This window comes from Numenius arquata, chromosome 8 (genome assembly GCF_964106895.1).
Source record: "Numenius arquata chromosome 8, bNumArq3.hap1.1, whole genome shotgun sequence".
NCBI lineage: Eukaryota > Metazoa > Chordata > Aves > Charadriiformes > Scolopacidae > Numenius > Numenius arquata.
In genome coordinates, this window is record NC_133583.1 from 56,005,984 (window position 1) to 56,029,084 (window position 23,101).

At 44.7% G+C, this 23,101-nt stretch overlaps 1 protein-coding gene across 2 annotated transcripts in view; it reads right to left on the reverse strand.

The window, feature by feature from the left end:
• LRP8 (LDL receptor related protein 8) overlaps window positions 1–22,480 on the reverse strand; it is a 188,302-nt gene extending 165,822 nt beyond the window's left edge. For both annotated transcript variants that reach the window (XM_074152761.1, XM_074152760.1), the window contains exons 1-2: window positions 22,411–22,480; window positions 21,454–21,573 (exon numbers count right to left, since the gene is read on the reverse strand). In XM_074152761.1, the coding sequence (XP_074008862.1) occupies window positions 21,454–21,573; window positions 22,411–22,480 (190 nt within the window). The remainder of the gene's footprint in view (window positions 1–21,453; window positions 21,574–22,410) is intronic.
• Between the last annotated feature and the right edge of the window lie 621 nt (window positions 22,481–23,101).

Consider the following 23,101-nt stretch of genomic DNA (forward strand, 5'->3'; position numbering starts at 1 on the left):
CCACTCTGCAGAGCGCAACAACTGCACCTATGAAGCAGGACCAAATTTTCGTTATTCTGGAGCTGTGAGCATTAATAGAACTGATTCTGGAAGTATCTTCCCTGTATGACATCCACACGGAGCCAGGATCCCCCAGTGGCACCTCTATTGGCAGTGTGGTATTCAGCCACCAGATGTCTGCGTTTTATATCTATGACTTACCCCCGGTACCAGCAGAGACAAAGCTGGAACTCCAGTTAAGTAGAAGCCTACTGGGTTTGTAGACTGGTATCTTAAAGACACACGATTGCATGATCGTGCTGTTTTTCTGTTACACCTCTTATTAATATCCACTAATCAAACCAGCTGATTAATTTCAATCAAATCTGAAAACAAAGTACAGGTCTCAAAGATGATTATCTTTACAGGAACTTTATTAAGATTCAGAAAATGACAGCCTGTGTGAGAGAGCTCTGAATTAGCATCCTCAGTGAAGGAAAGCAAATCTGTGCCCACATCCTGTTTGGTGGCACTCAGTGATGCACTGACAGCCCAGCTTCACACAGAGTACCTGGGTTTTTCTGCTCTCTTGAGAGCAGGTCACAGAAATCAGGCTGATTGCTGGGGGACAGGAGGGTGGAAATGCAGGTAATACACATAGGAAAAAAGTATGTGGCTCAGATTTTGTTAAGCTGAGTGCTTATGGAAGGTCTTGTTCTGGATCTAACTGCAATTTTCTTTACTAAATGCCTTCTGACTAAGAAAAACTCTAATCCTACTGATCTTGACAACTATGAGCTAACAAAATATATGACCAAACCAAATAAACCAAGCAAAAATAGGGGCAGACTTATAAACAGAGTATGGAAGTTTCAGGACTGAATTTCAAACCTACAGTGAGAGCAGGCACTCAAACAGACAATTTCTTTTTTCATTTTGTCAAATGGAAAAGATTCACTCTGCGTTGAGGTATGAAAAAGACTTCATGCATCCAGCCAGGGACAGGGTGCTCACAGACCTAAAGAAATGCCAACAATTGTCTATGGCCAAACTTCGAAACATTACATTTTAAAACTCAGTAAAAATATAAAAAGCAATAAGAAAAGCCCAGTAGCCTGAAACATTCCTAGGCTGGGTTTGGATTTGCTTGTGAGAATGCTTTAAAAACCACTCATTAGCTGCAATTAGAGGCATTAGTGTCATGGATTGGTTGTGCTTTTCAGGTACTCATCTCAGAGAAATACTAAACAGGAGGTAATCAGATGAGGCACCAGACCACAGGTTTGTATAATTTATTGCAAGATACAAGAGTCAAGTGGAAGAGAAAACCATTAGAAATCCTAAAAGGAACTGTGCCGTGAGAGATACAACTTGGACTGAAAAGACGGGGATCCTATTGAAGACTTAAGAAAACGCTCAAAAGGGATGAAGCTGGGCAGCTCTAGTTCGGTAACTGCCTGTGAAATATTTCACACTTAAAACCCTGCTTCATCTCAAGCCAACATAAGCAGTGACCAAAAAATATTATTCCTACTTGGGAGGGAAGTGGTCAGAATCTGAACTCACCCAACAAGTGTCTACTTCGTAAGTTCTACCACCATGCTTGTACCCTTTCTGCAGGAGGATTTTAAAGGCAAAGAAAATAAGCCACATTTTGTCTCATAAGCCACATTTTGTCTCTGGCTTCGGTGCTGCCAAAACAAGCCTGTAGAGAAGACTTTTGTCACCGCTCTGTTTGCAGACAAAGATGGCAAAGGCCAGACAATCCTAAACCTAAGAATTAAGCAGGTAAACAGGAACACAGCTGTCCTTTGCACCACACATTACCTTTTCTGGTCTGTCTACACCTGGGACTACCAGCAGAAATCACAATGGGCCACTTGACCTGAATTCTTGGCAGGTGTGTGAGCCTGCTACATTGCTGAGTCATCGTTAGACCAGAGGGTAAGAGGCAAGTCCTCCTTTTGTCATTTCTACAAAATATGAAAAGCATTTAAAAATAAATTCAGCTCAGACATTCAACAAAACCACCAAGTAGCACCCACCATGATGCAATAGAAAAACTAAATTTAAGATGTCCCATCAGTATAGGAAATTCACGAGCCTGAGAGCAATGACTTGCTAGGAATGCAGTATCATGCCAAAAACCTTGGGGAGAGAGAAAAGCATGAACGTTTGCCACACGTTAACAGAAAAAGTAATGTCCTCACAGCTCCTACATAAGCCCACAGCAGATGATCCCACAGGAGTAGCAGTGCTGACTTCAAAACGTGAAAGCTACAGACGTTCAAATTCTGAGTGAGGATTAAATTGGACTTCTTAGAGTGACCAGTAACACATCAACACAACAGACACTGTAGAGAGCCCAGAGGTTAAATCAAGGTCTGGTCTACTCTGAAGATTAACAATCTTGTATCTGGAAACATACCAATACCTTCTAAATCCCTGTGCCAGCCTCAGACACCTTTGGCTGTATCAGATTTAAAGTTCAGCTCTCAGTGCTGATTCCAAGGGTCTTACAGCTTGGTGAGACCTTTCTGCCTCAGAGATAAAAAGAAAATAAACGGTCCCAGCAGGTACTAAAATATTACAGTGCCCCTTACAAGATCTTCCTGCTGTTGGTAGCAGAAGGGAACGGTGCACCGTTCCCTCTCCTCCTTGCAGCAGCTGCCGTTGCATACGGGAAGCTCTGTAGCACTTTGGGTTCTGACAGTTCATCCAGCATCCTTGGAGCACAGCCCTGACACGGTATTAGAACATTTTGGAGGGATTCTTTGGAAAGAATCAAGGGAAACCTGAAAGAGACTTCAAACTTTGCCAGCAAGAGAAATTGCATATGCACAGCAACCCTCTGCCATATTTATTGCTTCCTCTCTCTCTCGCAGCAGCTGATAGATCTCTGCATAAACTATTGGAAGTAATTGAACCTTCCTGTGCATCAGGCACGAGGAGGACTCATCCTGTATTGAGGATGAGAGAAAAGTCACTCAGATGACTCACTTGTCAGGATGTCTTCCTAATTATTGCAGTATTTAAAGAGGAGAAACACGCAGCTCTCAAACGTGACTCTGCCAAAAGTGGTATGAAAATTAAAATCCTCAGAAGAGTGCCACGACAATGGCACTTCTGGAGAAAGAAAAATATTCTCTGACCAGGATTTTGCAGAGACTTAGATTTCAGGTGACTTTTAAAATTGTGACTCCTGTTGCAAGATGAGCATTAATTGTGAAAATTAACTAGCTCCTCTGTGATTTTATTCTATACGTGCCAAGAAAAGAACAAAATATTGATTGAGCGAGCCGCAAGTTTTATTTACATAAGGATCTGATTGCCAGGTTCATTCTTATGCAAAGCAGAGAGAGAAAGCTCTTTCAGCAGGCATTTTAAAAAAAAAATCAGGTCTAAAAATAACGTTATGCCTTAGCTTTGCTTGTAAAATGCCTGGGAGTGCATGCCCATGTTTCTTTCTTCAGTAGTCACTACGAAACACAAGAGCTAGATCGAGGAAATTCTTGCAATTTCCACTGACTTCAAACTGGAGATGAGTCTGCTCAGAACTGCAACATTAACTGACCCCAACTCAGTAGTGGTAAGATGGAAACAAGAAACTAGTGTCCATTTCGATGTTTTTTTTTTTTAGTGCTGTGTCTCCAGGTCCTTCCTGGAAGCTATTATTGTTTCTCATACCACATCTTTTTGAAGTTGGAAAAACAAACGTGTGTGCTGTATTGGACTAATGCCAGCAGGAATGACCTGGCAAAGTCAGTTTGGAAAGAGACCTGTCCCCTCTGGAATGGAAGCAAACCGGTGGCCTCTGAAAGGGAGAAGATCAGCTGCCTAAGCCCTTGTCTATGAAAAACAGGCACACCTGATGAAAAGATGAGGGGAAAGCACATCTGCATGTAATATTATCTGTTCAGTAAAAATTAGATGTAACTTTTTGATAAAAAAAAGGCTACCTCTATTTTGCATTTAATGTTTTCAAAAGCAGAACACTGCCTTTTTCATTACAGCTACACTGGGAGGATGTTACCTTGTGTGATACCTTGTGTGATACCTTGTGTGACGTGATAAAACTGAGTAAAACCAGACCAAAGTGTCATGCACAACATTTTTTTTTATTTTATAAAGCTAGTCCTAGGTCACTCTTAGCATACATCCATATTCACAATTCACATCCTTGTTCCTATCTGGCTATTTACGAAATCCCATTTCTTTCTCCAACAGGCATTATGGCACAAGGCAGTACACAACAGAATGCAATTCTGGGATAATGGTATAATTCTACTTTCCCTAGGAGTTTTTTGGTTTTGTGGTTTTTTTAACGGTTATGCCTCAGGAGAACAAAGTGAAAAATCTCTGCAAACAATTCTCCTCATTTTGAAAAAGCCACGGCACATTTCAGTGCAGAGTAAAAACTCAGTACTAAGCAGCTGAAATAAGTTATTGGGAACAAAACTATTCCTTTCTAAAGCTCTTAGTGAAGTATCTACTGGTTAAATCTGCTATGAGATCATGAAGTCCTTACTGGATGCAGAAGATTGTTTGGGAATTTGCCATTCTCCTACATAAAACGAAAACAAGTGCACCCAGGAGTAAATCTTTGTAGCCAGAAACAGCCAGGCATACTGCAGTGCAGGCTTCCAGAACATCTGCTCTACAAACCTAATTATCCCTCATTGCACAGATGCAAAAGCCATCTGAAATGTTAGCACCTGAGACATGAGATGATTTTAAGTCCCTTTAAAATGGACTTTAAAATTAAAAAAAAAAAAAAAAAAAAACAAACAAAAAACACACAACGGAAAGCCATGTAGAACTATTTCTGTAAGCTGACGCACATTCCATTAGGCAACAAAACCTGATGGCAGTGCATTGTAATATCAGATAAGTCACATTCCCACAGCTGTCCCATAATGGGTGTTTACTCTTACTGTTCTGTAGACTCCGTTCTCAGTGGGATGGTATGAAACTGTGGTACTACAAGCTACTACAATACAGCCAGTTTTTCAGGGATTTGGCAGCTCCTTTTGAGTCCGGGGTGCAACAACTTCATTTAGTTTCAAGAGAAATACTCAAGTCCTAAAGTCTAGATAAGAACATAATTTCCACAAGGAAACACTAAATTAAACTCACCTTCCAATAGCTAGAAGGGCACTGGTCCAGCTATTGGTGGCCCTTTAACTTGCAAATTCCTTCCTGAGAACAAATTACAAGTGAAATTTGAAAGAAGTTTTAAATGGGTTTATTTATACGAATGTGGCAAAGAAATGTACATAAATGAGGCTGAGATATGTGGCTGTACAAGAGCAGACAGCTTAAATCATGTAAGAAACAGTATCCACAAATCCCTTTTCTCAAGCGAAGACATCTTTCTCTTTGTCTCTCAGGAACTCTATTTCATCTCATTGCTCTTGAATTTTCACTAACAGTCAAGTGGCAACCTGCCAAATAACTCACAGTTGGCTAGAAGCATGGTCACCTACAAGCTAATTGATGCCACAAAACTTCCCTCCAGGATGCCATCTGGGTTGCATTCAATATTCTTACTGGATTCAGAAGCCCGTCCCTCTAAACTTGAAAGCTGCTTCTCTTGACCAAATGCCAATTTGCTGATTTTGTTTGCAAGCACACGCATTTAGCTAAACAGCAATACCAAGCTCCTTTTCCACTCCTTTGACCATATATCAACTGCACTATTTTACAAAAAAAAAAGACAAACTATTTCCCCATCTCATAGTTCGGTAAATTGCAAAAATGAGAGCTGAAGGGACTTGTCAATGCAAACTTAGAAAGGCACCAATATAAAATAAAAAGACATTTTATACCAAGTCCCTGCCCCTGCCTGAAAAAATAGCCCACATTTTAAGAGAGCTAAAGTACCCAGCATCTCTTGATGGCTATAATGAGACTTCTAGTTTTCATTTTAAAAAATAGGGCATCTAGTGAATAACCTAAACACTACTTTTGGGGCCTATTCACCCCACTAATAGTCCAAAGGGTAAGGCAGGCATTCTTATTTTCCTAATGCTACTTCTTGCAGCAGAAAAACACCTCACTGACATGCAGTTGCATCCTCTCAGTTCTCTGCATTGACAGCAATAGTTTTCTGTACAAAAAGCCAGTTCCACAGGAAATGGCAACAATAAAGCAATGCAAAGGTCTCCTGCTTTCCTGTTGTGTATCTGCTGCTTGGCAAGTTTCAGTAACTCTGCTGTCACCCCATCAGACTCGGTCACGAGATGGGGAAAGCCACTCACCTTTACAATGTGACAGCTGGGATCAAAGGAGCATCATCCGACTGGTGAGGTCTACATGACGCAGAACACACCATCACAATTATTGTCAGCAGTTTGAGGCTAAGGAACGATCAGGCCTGAGCACAAACAGCTCTTCATTTCCAGATGAGGGCTTCCTCTGATGCCATCTGAGGTTAAGTTTACCCAGTTGCTTTTGGTGAGGAGGGGAGAGCCTACTACAGAGCCTGTTGAAACAGGGACATGTTTTGTCAAACTTTCAGCCTGCCTTTCCCATCACTTCCTCTTCCTGCTCTTTATGGGCTCTCCACATCGGGCATACTTTCTCAACAGCCATCACACAAGCTTCATTTACTAAAACCACAAAGTTCAGGCATGGCTGACTTTCCAGCTGGCTCACCAGACCTTGCACAGGGGTTTCATGCTCAGCCCTGTGAGATTTCATTTCTCTTTAGGCTTGTCTTGCAGTGTCTGAGCCCAACCAGACAAGCTTACAGTACAAGCTCTCTGCTCTCTTTCCAGCAGAGAACTGCAGATATAAGCACCCAAATCACCCTTCAGCAGGCCTGGCTCTCACCTGCACGTTCCCCCAGAACACGGCCCCTGAACGTTGTCCCCAGAGGGACTTCACAAAACCTTCGTGAGCAAGGATCCTTGCAAGAGCAGTACAATTTTACTCTATAGGCACCTTCCCTGAAAAACTTCGTAATACAATAGATTTGGCAGGACTGAACCACAGTTACCTACTCTTCATCTGGAGGAGAGAGAACGTGCTGGAAAATGCAAAGGCAGTTTGACTCTCTTATTCAGACATAATGTGGTTTGAACAAAAGTTCAACCTGGCAAAAGCTCATCAAAACACATCTCCATCAAGTTCATACACTTATAAACAAGTGCACATCAGGGAGAGAAGGGTAGAGTGTCTGCTTGCATTTGGCAATTTTTCCTGGCCATTTTCTGCAGTTAAACTAAAAATCTAATCTCTGCAAGTGTTTTAGTGTCTATCTATTACAAGAAAATCCTATTAATATTAGCTGAGGAATGGGTACTGAAAAAGCAGGATGTAAGTTACAATACCTACCTAGCAGAGAGGTTTACAATGACTCACTAAATACACAGCAACAATAAGACTGCACAGCAGAACTCTTCGTGAGTTCAAAGCGAGTTTAACAGCCTGCAGCTTCACAGGAGAAACCACCTCTCCAAATGGCTCAGGGTTGGGGTTTTTTTTGCTCTGGGGTTTTTTTTGTCAGTTGAATATATTGCACAATATCTAAAACAGAACATAAACTTAGAGTTTTCTCATAAGCAAGTGGATTAAAGCAGTAACACTGAGGCTTTCCAAGCCACGTTCAGGCCAGGATACAAGACTGTCAGGCAGGACAAGGAGCTTCAACTGGGGATACTCAGCCCAAGCAGTGGGAGAAGCACAGCCTGCGCACCACTTTATGGGACAGAGAAACGCTGCTTATTTCCCTCGGGTCCATCCCTGCTTTGACAGATAAGGCTGCAAACTGTGAGCCAAGCCTGGAGAAACCTCAGCTGCTGCAACGCTCATTGTCTAGGCCAGGGTGAACACGGCAGGGACCGGCAAGTGAAAGCGACTTTGAGGATTTTACTGCCACAAGCAGGCTCTCAATAAAATTTAAATATTAAGTCAACCCTTGTGATTTCCTGCTCTTTTAGCCTTCCTGTGTTAAAGAGCAACCTACACACTACACCTCTACCACACTGGGAACTCTGGGTCTTTCTGCTCCAAAAGGCAGAGACCTGAAGTTTAGCACACGAAGAACCTGCTTTAGCTGTAGGAATAACACACCATCTGTTGGAGTGAGCTTGGCCCCTTCCACAAAAGAGCAGAGCTGTAAATGCAGCCTAAGCAGCCTACTGACAATCTCCGAATTGAAAGCAGGATCATTCTTCAACTATGGATATCACAAACTAAAATATGCCTGTGATTAATCTGCCCTTCAGCAGGACACTGGAGAACACAGGCACAAGAAGTACTGGCTACAGACTGAATGAGTAGTCAATAAAATATGGATGGTTTCTATTTTTACAGCTTGCCTATGGCAAGTCCTCACACAACAACGTAGCTGGGGGATGCATGAGATCAGGAATGGAATGCAACTGGACTTTCTTTTCCAAGGCAGAATTAGAGAGGAGTTAATCCCCACTTGGAACAAAACAATTGTCCAAGCCCAGGAATTGCTGTCCCCTTCATCAAGTCTACTCTGCACGTAACTAGGTGGGAACTGACACCTTGACTGATCCAAGGAGCAGTCATCAAGCATGGTATCTCCCCAGCAAGCCTGCTCACAGTTATTCCTGCACACCATTATTCCTGGCTGCAGTACTGCAGAAAACACTTCATTCTGCACCATTACAAAGCACACATCACAGACCAGATTGGACCTCGATTTTTTTGTAGGTCCACAATGATACTCCATACACTTCTGGAGGCTAAAAGAAAACAGGGTAATACCCTAACAAAAACTGCTGCAGAAATATTTTTATGAACAAAACAGGACTGAAACCATGGATTTTTGAGTTTAGAAAGGTTGTCATTCATTGTCATTCAATGTCACCTCATTGTCAGCTGTGGTGACTGTAACTGTGGAGGATAAAAGAACTATAAAATCCATGTCTCTAAATTGGAGAGACATGGATTTGACAGATGGACCACTCAGTGGATAAGGAACTGGATGGATGGCCGCACTGAAAGAGTTGTGGTCAACAGCTCAATGTCCAAGTGGCGACCAGTGATGAGTGGTGTTCCTCAGGGGTCAGTACCAGGACCAGTGCTGTTTAACATCTTTGTTGGTGGCATGGACAGCGGGACTGTGTGCACCCTCAGCAAGTTTGCCAACAACAGCGTGTCAGCCACACAGATTGGTGGAGGGAAGGGATGCCATCCAGAAGGACCTGGACAGGCTTAAGAAGTGGGCCTGTGCCAACCTCATGAAGTTCAGTCAGGCCAAGTGCAAGGTCCTGCACATGGGTCGGGGCAATCCCAAGCTCAAATACAGGCTGGAGAGAGAATGGATTGAGAACAGCCCCGAGGAGAGAGACTTGGGGGTGTTGGTGGATGAGAAGCTCAGCATGACCTGGCAATGTGTGCTCACAGCCCAGAAAACCAACTGTATCCTGGGCTGCATCAGAAGCAGCATGGCCAGCAGGGCAAGGGAGGGGATTCTGCCGCTCTACTTCGCTCTGATGAGCCAATGGAGCAGCAGAACCTCATGGACCACACAAACCCCTCTCCTTTCAGCCTTTCTGGGCCCACAGCAGCAGTTTTTCCAGCTAAGAGACATCAATCTCAACAGACCTATGCCAGCAGGGAGAAGGTCAGGCCTGTGCTATGAAGCTGCAGGGCCAAGTTGTTAGTCAGCAATCTGAAATACAGATCAGCATTTCCTCAGAGACTTCTGCAACAGCAAGATCAGGCTGAGCCATCAAGCAGACAAGATGTTTTCTTTCTCCAAATTTCAACATCAGGGAATGGTGCCGTCCATAGATTAAAGTAATAAGGAAGCCCCACCAAACGCCACAATCAATTAGAGCAGAACACACAGCAAGTATCTTCCCCAAATCCCGAGATACTCATCGTTTAATATTTTTGATTTCTAACACTTTAGAATGAAATGAGATCCTCACTCTTCCAATTCATATCCAATAAGAAATATAATTCTCTCTCTCCCCCACACAGCACTAACAGGTATGAAAATTCTCCTTCCCATCAACTTAATCCAATGCGAGACAGTTAAACCTGCATCATTCTTATATGTCAAACTGCTATAAAAATCTCTGCTATTATAAAAGCAGATAAAAAAACCCAACACAGTTAATGGATAATCCCAACTGAATACTGTGGAAAAATGACATTTACACATGTCCTTTTTCTATGTTAAAGGTCAAGCTGATGCACCAAAAAGCTTCGTCTACAGGAAATTCACCCCCAGCCAGCTCAAGGAGAGATGCCACCAGCTTTCAGGTGTACTACAGTCACAAAAAATGGCCATAACTTATTTAAAAGCTTTAGGGAATTTTGGTTTGTTGTTCTAGGTCTCATCAGGCTTGTTCTTTCTTTCAAGAAACCTAATCTCACAAGACCTCAGTAAAAACAAGTAGCGGAGAGAAAAGCCTATTTGAAAATGATACAGCAAGATTCTGCCCTAAACCAGTCACTGAATATGTTTCTAATGCCACATTCAGACTCACACTCCCCCAGAGAAAGAAAAAAATTCTTGTGGGAAGGGGGCAAATTATGTCCTGTGCTTGGCTGCCTTCCTCCCCCTCTGTGGTTTTCACTGCCAGAGAAGCATTTTTTTTTTTTTTACACTCTAAAATTAACCCTGTGGTATGATAATGAGGGCTGCACAACACACTACAGGAAAGTAACCTGTTAGTAACAAAGATCACTGCTCAATCCTATTAGGGACAACCCACTGACAGCTATCCAAGCTTGCACGGAGAAGGAAAGGCAAACTGTCTCCCAAAACTACGTTTTTGTTTCAAGTTTTCTTGAAACACTCCCAGATGTGCTGAGCGGGCAGAGAGGAAGCTGCCAGGGCAACAGCCCAGTAAGCCAAGGACCCTGTAAACCCCAGCACAAATCTGAGCCTTGCTGCAGGAATGCAACATTTCCTGTGGTGCTGAGCATCTCAGTCCTGACCTTGAAAGCTGGAGGACCAGAACTGCTCAGTGACAGGTGATGGCTGTTGTTCTGTGCACACACATCTTCTAGGTTATTGTTTGCCAGTATGCCCAACAATTTGGTGCACAGCTGCCCTGAAATAAAGTGGAGTCAACAGTAGGCAGGTGCGAAGCTCCACACCAACTCCGGTCCCTCTAGCACTGGTCACCCTGGCGGCCTTAACCTGGATTTCAGTCTCAAAGTTTGAAAATACTGTAAATGAACTAAATAGAGCTGTGCAGAGTGAACTTAGCAGCTTCTAGCCAGCTGAAGTACCACATTTGTGCAGGAGCTATTAATCCTTTCTGCAAGTACTTGCAGAAAATAAGGCTGGCAGCATTCACATGATCGCGCGCATAAAGAAACGCCTGCTGCTCTCAGCCAAGCTCTGCAGAATCTCCTTCGATGCCTGAGCGAGAGAAGGTATTAACAAAGGCTCTGTGCGTTGCTGCTGAGGAGATGTGCTCTGCAAAACAGGACCATGAGAATTAATGACTAAACTCATGCAGAAGGAGTTGAAGGAAAAGGCTTCTAGCAAGCCAATGAGATGCTGCGTGCAAGCCTGGGAAAGGCTCCACATCGCTCAGGCGCATGCTCACCCACAACCATGAAGAAAAATTAGCTGTTATTCATCGTTTCCCTCTAGAAGAGGGTGCCTGCATTTATACCGCTGGCCCCAGGATTTCTTCCCTGCTCCGCACTCACGCTCTTTGAAGTGCCACGCCACGATCAGAGCCCCTCCAGTCAAAACTGGACGGATGCGATTCTTTTCAGCACCTGTCAACGCAGCTCCTTAATCCTTATTTAACTTCAGGGATCAACATGCACTGGTACCTCGGGCAAACACAGATAACACATTATTTTATAAAAAAATAGGACAGAATTCTGTGTTAAAGAGCTCTCGTGTAAAGGGGAGCAAAAATCACCCAGCAAAGAGCAATTCCTTCAACTAAAACGTGCAATTTCAATACACCAATGTGATCCTGGCAGAGATTGTTCCAGAGCTTTCCTTTGAAACTCATTATTTATCATCCCCCAAAGAATTGTGCCCATACAGGTCACCTCTTCTAAATTGTACAACAAGCCCAATAGTATCCAGCTAATTTAAATGCTACCTGTTATTGCCACCAAAATAAGAATGTAGCCCTACTTATCAAAATGGCAGAAAATAATTGTGTTGCGCAAACTTAAAGAGTTGTGCAATCTGAATTGTATCTTCATTGTTTTACAAGGAAAGGAAGAAGGAAAATAAAAGGCAGCAATAAAATATATAATAGCAAATTAAACTTCCCTAGTCATCTTGATTCTTGCCAGCCAAGGATATGTTACAAATAATTTATCAAGGCAAAGGTGTGCTAGTGATAAATTATTTCAATAGTAAGTGCTCAGATAACAGCGAGGTGTGGTCATGGAGGTAAAAAGGAGGTCAGGAGAGGCATGTCCCCGTGTGAAATGGAAAGATCCTCTTCAGTGATGAAAAAACTTGACCTGTGTAGTCTCAAAACAGGGACTTTTGGCCAGCTGAAGAGGTGGCTGCAGTGATGACTGCCCGTATACAGGCTGCATTCTGTTATTCTTTACGATATGTTAGCTTGTACAAGAAGTCAGTTTTGAAAAGCAAAACTAAAACCATGCTCCTCCTTAGGTTCCTGTATTTTATGTTTTATACTAAATACTTCAAATGGATCATTTCTTGTATTTCTTGCACTTGAGGCAACTAACATTTTGAAACAGTGAGTTACCTAAACACTGGGATTTTTCTGACTATTTTACAAACTGTGTATGACAAAGGCTGAGCCCTTGAGCAGTCATTTAATCCAAGGAACACGATTATCTGTGTAAAACAATGCGATAATGGACTAGAAAACAAGAAATTGAGAACACTCTTCCTGAGTCACTAATGCTCATGAGTTGCTGAATCACTCTACAGCCTTGGGCAAAGGATAATTTCTCTAAGCACCAGTTTTCATATCCATAAGATAATATTTAGTCTGTATGCTGAAGACTTACAGAAAGTTAAGCTGCTAACCAGCCACTGGATGACAAATGTGGAATCAGCATAACACAACTCCACTAACAAGAATAGAACCACTCAGATGCAGAGACAGGAGGTGTATTTCTTGGCCTACATCAGTCAACACTGACATTTGTTATCAAAGAAACACATTTGTTATCGAAGAAACTGGGGCATTTCTCTCTGTTTATAAGGAGCTGCAGAGATGTGATTCAGGATGGGAAGAGTACAGCAACAGTTGTAAGTTTACATCTGAAATAGCCATCATCTGTCACCTGCTCCTACTCTCAGCGCAAGTATATTCACTACTCCTGCTACTGCTGATTTTTATGCTTTTAACTACTTCCCGGATCACACAGAGCAGCATCATATCTGGATGACACAGATCCAGCAAATCCACCAAGATTTACTGATATACAATCACTGCTAAATAAGCAAGCCAAGCAAGCTGGTATCATTGAGGACCCATGCAACGCAGCTGGAAAGATACCTACAACCTTACTCATCTAGATCAACAAAAATAAAAAAAGCCTGCAAAGTCCCCAAATAAATTAATCACATTAACTTTATATAAGGGAAGCAAAGATGGACAGAAAACCTCTACTGGGTAACACACAGCAGAACAAGGACTTAGGATCAAAATAAAATTTTATTTCACCCTTCAAAATGAAGTAAAATGCCACCTCAACGTACACCATACTACGCATTACATCTCCAGGAAGCAAGCATGAAAAGAGTATGAAACGAGGGCAGTTAAAATACAAAGCAAAGTTAAAACCTGGAATTGAAGCGGTTATCTAAACAAGGAAAAAAGTACAGTTAAGAGTTACTGTCAGTTGTACACATTAGTTTCTTCAACAATCATTTTTTTTTTAATTGATAAAACTGTGCTATAGGCTACTTGGAAAGGGAGAGAAGTCTACAACAACATAACATATTCCAAATTTAACTAAAATCAAGAGGAAATTTCCATCTATTTCAATATATTTTAAACACATTCTCTCCCCCCCCTTCGGTGTTTCGCAAGCAAAAGGAATCACACCCACAGAAGCTACAGAAATCAACCTAGAACTCCAAAAAAGATATAGGAACTTACAGCAAGCAAAACTCTCACCCAGGATGGACAAGATTCTGCAGCACTAATGACTTATATTTTAAATTATGTATCTATCTTTAAAAAGAAAAAGTAATCACAGCACAGAGAGCAGTTGCCAAAAAGAGCCCTTCTGGTTCTGCAAGTACAGGACTGTGCTCCTGCTGCCATGGAAACCAAAGTCCCTTACTGCTCTGGTCCTGGTACAGTGCCACACATGCTCTCAAGCATTTAATAAATATTAATAATGCAAAAATAATATTGATGTATCAGAAACAGAACATCTAAAAAAAAAATCAGCAATAAAGCTCACTTTACATGGCTGCAGCCCAAAGGCTACCAGCCTCACTCTAAGCCAACTATAAACCCTGGTCTCTCCTAGTTTCTAACACTTGCTCTTGGCATTAATTGTAAGGTTAAACTGACCGCCAGGCCTCAGCTTAGAGTGGAAAAAGCCAGGAAACCTGGAGGAAAAATTGAAACACTTCCACTAGTCCAACAGGTACCTCTGCAGTAGCAATATGGTTCAGCGTATTGAGCACTGGACTGGTAGGTGTGAGACCTTGTTTCTTTTCTTGGCTCTGCTGCTGACGACTTGTACAACTGTGAGTCACTCGGGACCAGCTCCCACCTGCAGAAAAGCTGTAACACTATTTATTCACCTCTTCATGGGTAGCAAGGCACAGGGCTGCCGAATCAGCCTCAGCTCTGGGGAAAAAGTCACGGTCCTTGCCAAGAACAGAACCGCAGCCTATCGGGGCATCATTACTAGGGCAAGACACAGAGCATACCTCACGCCGAGAGACCATGAGAGATTAAGCTCACGTCGCCACTTTAAAAATCTTTTGGCTTCTCTTAGATTAAAATCCCGCTTTTGAAAATATTCCAATATTCCATATTTGGATGGGTTTAGTTTTATTTTTCAACTAGCTTAAAGCATTATAACAACTTTTAAAGTCTAATCAGTTTGTTATCTCTTGTATTTCAGCCAGAATTTTTCTCAGAGCAGAGAGTCTGCATTAATTTTATCACGGGGCCTTTTACCCCCTTCCCTTCCCTTGTGGCTATCTAAATATTAATAATTTTAACAGGAAATAGAGAGTTAGAAAAACTACAGTCGGCATTTTCAACACTTCCCACACAAGCATCGTAAAATAACGGAGGCTTCCCTTTGGCTAGAACCAGCTGTCTGCACTGGGAGCAGAGCAGACTGGAGCAGGCACTCGGCTTTTCTACCAAGGACACGCCACAGCATAAGAAGCGAAGCGGCACCACAAATCTTCATCCCCATCACTCAAACTCAGCTTACTGATTTGTTTTCCTGTGCAAAGCAAAGAAAGAAAAATTGACATCTTACAGCATTTTATAAGGCATGTAAAGACACAGACAAGCAGAGCGGAGCAGTAACATGCGTTGGGAACATCTTTGAGATTACCAGGGAAAAGCTGCAGGGAAATTGGAAAGTTGTAGAGGAAAAGGCCAGAGAAGCAACAGTACAAGAACCAGGAGAGCTTCACACCAAACCAAGTCTACCACAAACACGTCTAATACACCACAGTCTCTGAGGCAAACCAAAGACAAATTTGCCATTAAAAAAGCTAGCAGAAACAAAAGCTGGGTGCCTGGTCTATTACAAACAGCTAAGAGAATTAATAATTGTCAGACATTTTCAGGCATTATGGTGTGTTAAACAGTCCTTTAGGTGGACAATGGAGTCAAGAAAACTCATCATTTCTAGCACTGGCGATCTCTTAGTCTAGGTGTGTCAGATAAATGTGTTCACCGACACATTACACTTGGTTCCTCCAGTTTCATAATTTTAATTTGTTCATTTGAATTAATCTCTAAACATTTTCTGATTAATATTAAATTACCCTAAGTATCTTCCACTCTGACATCAACTAATACAAAATTATCTCTCAAACCTGTGCTAATCCTGGATCTATAATACTGCAGACAAAAGAGAGAACTGGTCTGCATTGACTTCTGTTCTATCGTTCTGTACATTAAAATGGTCTGGATGAAATTTGCCTTCCTTGGCTCAAAGTGTTGAATATGCTTATATCCTCTGAAACAAAAGCTTTGAGCTCTTTGATCAACAAACCAAGTCACTGTCAGTTTTTATTCCACTTTCATAATTTCCTTCTTGAACTTAATCATTATTTTCAATCTTCCCATTCTCCTTGACCTCCGGAAAGCTTTTCAGATCACAGCTTGTTCCTGTAACTGTATCTAGAGCAACCCACGTGCCGCCTTCTTATAGCACAGCAGCACTCCATAAAAATCAAGTTCTTTTCCCTCTGTAGCCACAACGCCCCCAGTGGCTATCCCATGCACCCGAGTTTCCTCTTCTGTCTTTACTCTGGTTCTGTCTCTCTTTCCCAGACCGTGAGCGGGAGTGATAGAAAAAAACCAGCTCCTGGAAAGCAGTTTCTATCTAGAGATAATAAAACTCATCTAGTGAATGTGCCAGGAAATGGGGAAATGGAGAAGGGCATGTTTCCCACATGTACTTAAATCTTGATTTTCTACATAAAGGATGAAGCACAGGGTAAATAACACAAACCCCAAAAATATGCAAGTTCATTTTCTCAGAACAGACAATGAGAATATAATGAAAAAAGGAAGATAAGCAGATAATAACATTCACTGTGGAACAGAAGAGAACAGTAAATTGGTTTTGAGCCTAACTTGCACATGAACGTAGCACAGACCAGGACAGGAGGGCAACAGGCAAGCCAACGAGCCCTGTCTCTCTGCACCGCTCTTCCCAGTGCTTCCAGTTTTGGGATGAGAATGCAAGCTGGCCACGGAACTCAGTTAAACTATCGCTGACATAATCAAGAGCATATGACTATCCATATGTCAAGGAAACCTTAAACTCTCCACATGGTGACGTGCACATATCGAAGGCACGCTGGCACCTCCAGAGTAACACGCAGCTATCACTCAGCACAGAGAATACCATCTCAACACCGAACAGGAAGAAAAATTGGAGGAACAGTTAACAGAAGACAAAAAAGTTACAGAATATATGTGGCAATTGTGGCTGCCTGCTGTCTTTGTCATGCCCCAAAACCTGCAAGCGTGGCACACCATTACGCTCCTGCGTTTTAAAGCCACTCAGGCCATATTTAACTCTTCACAGGATCCAGATTTTAGTTCTCAAATAGGCTTTTGATATATTTTTATTCCCAAATTCCAGCTCTGGTGAAATTTGAGCTGAAAAGCAAAGATAATACCAGGCTGCCTCCTGGGCTTTCACATAGGCAGCAGGAATCAAACTCTGCAGATTCTCTACACACAAAGCTACCAGAACAAGTCTTTCTTCCTCCTGATAGCAAGGGAACCATGTCTCAGCTACACAGCCACATACTGCGGCCTCAAGGCAGGGGCAAGTTTACTGATGCCAGGTACTTACCCTGAATTCTGCACATGTAGAAACAGTCTTTGAGACCGTAACTCCCTCCAGACTGAATCTCAATCCTGTCCAATATAAAACATCCCTATGAACAGTACTGACCAGAAAGAAACACCACAGAAGGGATCCCAATACAAAGATGGAAAATGGAGCTTTAAAAGAGAAATAGTAATTGTGCATTTGGCTGTGTCCCCCTGCAGGCAAGCATTAAGAAGCCTAAACCTTTCATTTTAGGAAACTAGTTAACCTACTGATTGCTTTTTGCAACCATACTCTTTGCCACATTTAAGGAACAATCAACAGCGAAACATTTAAGCAGAGGTCTTCCAGCCTCTTTTACCCACTCTCAGGCCTGGGTGAAGATAATGTGAACCCTACTTGCAGCAGAAAAATAAAATTCTATCAAACACAATCATCAAACTAAGAGCTCTTATTTTGTGTCAAATATATGGTGTCTGGCTGCAATTTGCAAGTTCTTCCTTGTTTTCTGCTGGCTGCAGTGACAAGCAAGAAGAAACTTGCAAAACTGGGCAAAAAGTCTCCAAGAGCCACTCCCCCTTCAAAGCAGCTCTCTAGGATTTTCCATTCTGGGGGACATGTCACACAGCAGCGGACACCCTGGGCACACAGCTTGTGGTCCCCAAGGCTGACCTGGCCCTGCAGCACCCACCTATCCTGAGGGAAACAGAACAAAACCCGGCATCCCACCCTCTGAGTATCTCAGCAAGGAATGGTCCTTTGCCAAAACATTGTGCCTCAGAAAATGGACATTTCTCCCACCATAAAAAAAGCTTTGGTGTTTTATAATGTTGCTGCTGTACCATTGAGGAAAAGTCTTGGTGAGACTGTATCTGCGAACATTCCCCGAAATAGGTTATAAAATTCAGTCTTAACTTTCCAGAGTTTCCTGAGAGGAAAAAGCATCACTTGCTTGTACAAGGCAGGAGTAAAATGCATCTAAAAAAATCATGTTCAAGGACTGCTCTGGAGCCCTGTCCTCATTGTGTGGAACACTAAGAGTGCAGTGCATGACAGTGCAAGCTGTAAATTGTGACTGGGTTTTTGTCTTGTAAGGCCCGGGCAGACTGCACTGAGCTCAGGCAAATAATTTGGGGGGAACAACACACACACACAAAAAAAGAAAACCCAAACACTCCAAACCAAAAACCCAACAATGTCAGTCTTTACGTAAAGATGGCTTCTAGTAGGAAGCAAACTGCGTACTGCCAGGTTGTCAAGCCCTTGTTTTGCGCAAACAAAAATTATCTCCTTCCAGAACTGCTTAAGATACTCTTAGTTACAAAATCTTCGAGTGTACGTAGACCATCTACCACAAGGACAAGTTTGTTTCATAAACCAATTCTTAACACAGATGAAAACCATCCTGTTTCTTCAACAAGGGATGATATATACAAGCAGCAATGACCTATTACAGATAGGTCATCAACTCTGGAAAAAACATCAGCAAGTAATTACAGAGGTTATCAGGGTCTCTATCAGTACTCATTACCAACAGGCTACCTGCATTTTCTTTTCCCACTCCATCACCGTTCCAGCATGCTGAGTTTTTCAGAACAACTTCTTCCAGCGTGTATGTTCATAAAATAGTTTTAAATAAATATCTGTTTAGTACAGCAGTGATAGCAGAGGTGATATCTAGAAGCAAAAACATGGAACATATTCTTTCACCCAGTGAGTATAACTCTAAACACCACATATGCTAAAAAGCAGTATGCATTTTTAAAAGAAAACAGCGTTCAGAAACAATGTAAGTGAGAAAAACGTGTGAGAAAAATGCAATGTAAATGTCTTTCAGACTGCTTGGAGAAACAACTGCAAAGTCTATATATATATATATATATGAACTAAATTAACAGTCCATGAGTAATTTCTGTAGTGCGCTCCTCAATCAATAATAAATGCCAAGTTCAGGTTAAAGCCAAGAACTCTTCCTGATGTCTCTATATCCAAAAATTCTTTTTCCTAACATCTCAAAAGTCACCACTGTAACACAAACTAGCCGTCAGTTTTTACCACCCCCAAACCCAAGAACTGTAAAAACCCTCTGAAATAAAACTAAATCAGATGCAGTTATTCGTCTGAGCATTCTAACACAGCACAAGTCACACAGAGCTGATATTCAGCAAGATGTTGCCTTACACTCTCTTTTCTGACACAGTGCTTAGAGGGTGGATCACAACGAAAAGGGTAAGATAAAAAAGCAGCCCAGATCCTGACGCACTCACTCACCCCAGGCAAGGAGCACAGGCCACAAACCTACTCTTCAATGCGGAGTGCGGGGTGCAGAATCTGTTCCTCAAGATGCTTCTCCAGCCATGATCCCAACCTCTGAAAGAGCATTTCTCAAAGCACAGCCCATCAGTCACCTGCAGCTCACCAAGCCCTTGTACAACTGCACACAGAGGGGCTTTTAAATAAAATGATTCAGGAACACCATTATCAGCCTGCTCAGAGATTGCAGTGCTTCCACAGACTAGAGTCTCTCTGGAAACTCATATGCTTCTGAGAAACCTTGCCCAGTTATGACTGCACAGGAGCCCAAGCCAGTTCTCTCTTTGGCTTCCCTGAGTCTTTTGTAATTTGAAACATTCCAAATCTAAGTTGCCCCTAACTAGTGCCAATATAATTGCTGCATAAGCCATGTCTGTATCTGAATTAAGTAATACCACTAACTCCCTAGATCATAAACTTAGGCATATGTAAAGCCCATCAAATCCTCTGAATACAAAAGCACCAGAAATAAATGTTACGTTTTATGTTATAACATCAAGACATTTCTCGTGAACAATAGTTTGGGAATCCCTGCTCTTTAAACTAATCTACTGAGACTTCATACTGAGTATCACCTGACAAAGATTTATTGGTGAAGCTGTTAACAGGACAGTCACATACCAAAAACCACATAATGAACGACTCGTCTTTTCTTGGTGCATCCCAGGGCCTATGAACTTTCAAGAGTTCATTCAGTGAATTATGCATATTCAGCATCTATTATCCTACAGAGATTATTCAAAGAGATGTGGTACTTACTACAATATTTGCAACTTAAAACTCCAAATTAAAGATACTTCTCTTTAATACTTAGGTACCATAACTTCTCTTACAGATGCTTGATAAACTCCATGGTTGAGACAAATTCTCCTAGGCTGTCAGAAGCTGTAAGCAAAATAGCAGAGAGGTAATAACAGCACAACCCTAGAAACTACTCAAAAGTTTACTGGGTGCCACTCACATGCACCAGGGCCACACCACAGGAGAAGGCAAGACTGGCATCTTCCCAGGATTGAAAGTACAGAACTCCTTGCTCTCTCTTCCCTTACACTACCAGGGAATCAGTCCGTTACGTGGCTGACACTGCCAAGCAGTGCTACTTGTTCATCTCCCTTCTCCTTCTCCTCACCGTGACTGCAAACATATATTTAAACACAAAACTCACACCAACCCCGCATCTCGTGCTGATACTTAAAAGTAGCCGAGTTTCACGTGAGCACCTGTCACTGGCCCTGAGCAGGGACCTCCCTCGGGGTCAAACACCTCTCTCCCAGCTCCCCCGAGGACGGAAACCGCGCCGCTCCCTTCAGAAGCTCTGAGCAGAAACGCTGCTGGAGGGGACGGCGGAACCTCAGGGCGGGCAGGGAGCTGCCGCACCACCCTCTCTGGGTGTCCCCGGCCGAGCCAGCCCGGCCGCGGCCGGCGGCGAGGAGGAGGAAGCCGCTACCCCGCGGCGGGCACGGCCGCCGCGTCACGGATCTGCTGCTCGCGGCAGCCAATCGGCGCCGGAGCCGGGGACGGCGCGACTTCATTCATTCATTCATAAAAAAAAAAAAAAAAAATTAAAAAAAAAAAAAAAAAGGAAAAGAAAAGAAAAAGGAGGCGCAGCGCAACTGGGAATCGCGCCCTTCCAGGCTGGGCGCGGGGAGAGCCCCCGGCCCCGGCTCCCCGCCCCACCGCGCCCCGGGGACGGACACTCACGGCAATCCGCCTCGTCGCTGTTATCCGAGCAGTCGTCGTCCTCGTCACATTTCCAGATGGCGGGGATGCACCGCTCGTTCCGGCACTGGAACTGGTCCTCCTCGCACTCCTTGACGGCGCCTGTGGAGACACGGGGCCGCGCCTGGGTCAGCGGGGCGCGCTCCCCCGGCGGGGGCATCCCGGGGCCGTCCCTCGCCTGGTCCCGGCCACGCACAAGGCGGGCAGGGCACCGGGAGCCGCCGGCCGAGTGTGGGGGCTGGGCTCGCCGGGGCAGAGCGGCTCGGTGCGGGCAGGGGGAGACGCGCCTCCGCGGGAGGACGGCGGTGATCCCGAAGCTGCTTTGTGCGGGGATAAAAGAGGCCATTCCCGTCCTTCCCGGCATTGTTGTAAAGGCAGGGGGAAAGGAGCCTGGGAATAGAAGATGGTTAAACCCGAAATGCAAAAGACAAAGAAAAATTATAAAGCACACCGAAACTGGGACCTCCTGCGCGTCCGTTACCGGGGCAAAACGCACCGATACCCGGGGACGTGAAGGGGTATCAGGCACCGGCGCCGTCCCGGGAAAAGGGAACTGACCCAACTGAAGTTGAGGGCGGGGGGGACGGACACGGACGGAGCAAATCTGCTTCGCAGACACGGTGCAGCGCTGCTCTGATGAGGCACAAATCTCCTCAGAAAGGGATTAAAGGTGGCAGCTCCTGTCACCAGCGGTCGGGTTGCATTCGCCCGCTGAACAGCGTGCCCGGCCCCCGTAGGTCTCAACCCCCCGAGCGTGCCCGCCCTTCGCGCGGGGCCACCGCGGCGAGTGGGTGCCCGCGGCCGCGCACCCCTTGGGTGCCCGGACAGGCAGGACCGCTCGCCCCCTCCCCGGGAGCGCCGAGCCGAGGCTCGCACTTGCCTCACGCCGCGGCCGCCCCGGCGCCGAGGCAGAGCCCGCCGGGGCCGCGCCGGACCCACCTTTGCCGAAGTGCAGCTTGAGCAGCAGCAGCTGGAGGAGCAGCAGCCGGGCGAGCGCTGGCCGGCACATGGTGCTCGCTCCCTGCCTGGCCGTGTGCGGGGTGCGCGCAGCCGGCGCGCCGCTCGCTGCCCCGTGCCGACTGCGGCCGGCGCCGCCCCCGCCCCGCCGCGCGCCGCCGCCGCGCCGTGACGCGCCCCGCTGGGCGGGCCCCGCGCGCCGCCGCTCGGCTCGGCTCGGCTCGGCTCGGCTCTGCCCGGCTCGGCCGCGGCCGCCGATGCCCCCGGAGGGAGAGAGCGGCCCCCGCGACCCTGCGGAGGGAGGCGCCGCGCTCGGGCACGCGTTGGCAGGCCGGTGGCCGCGGCGGGGCTGGCGGCGGCCCGGCTCACCTGCTGGCGCTTGGCGAGAGTGGGGGGCGGGGGGAAGTGCTGCCACGGCACCTCCGGGTGGCAGCGAAAGGGCCCCGGGGGAGCCGGGCGGGGGCAGGCCCCGCTGCCGTAACCCTGGAAGCTCCTGCCCGGGGTAGACAGGCCTGTGCCCCTCCGAACCGGGGCACAGGGTCGGGCCCTCCGGCCACGGGCCCCCCTCCGCGTGCCTGGTTGCGATGACAGCTTCATTCATGATCCTAATTTTGTTACGTCAGTTACACAGGTGGACTCTTTCAAATGGCCTCGAGTCACAAAGTGTGTGCTC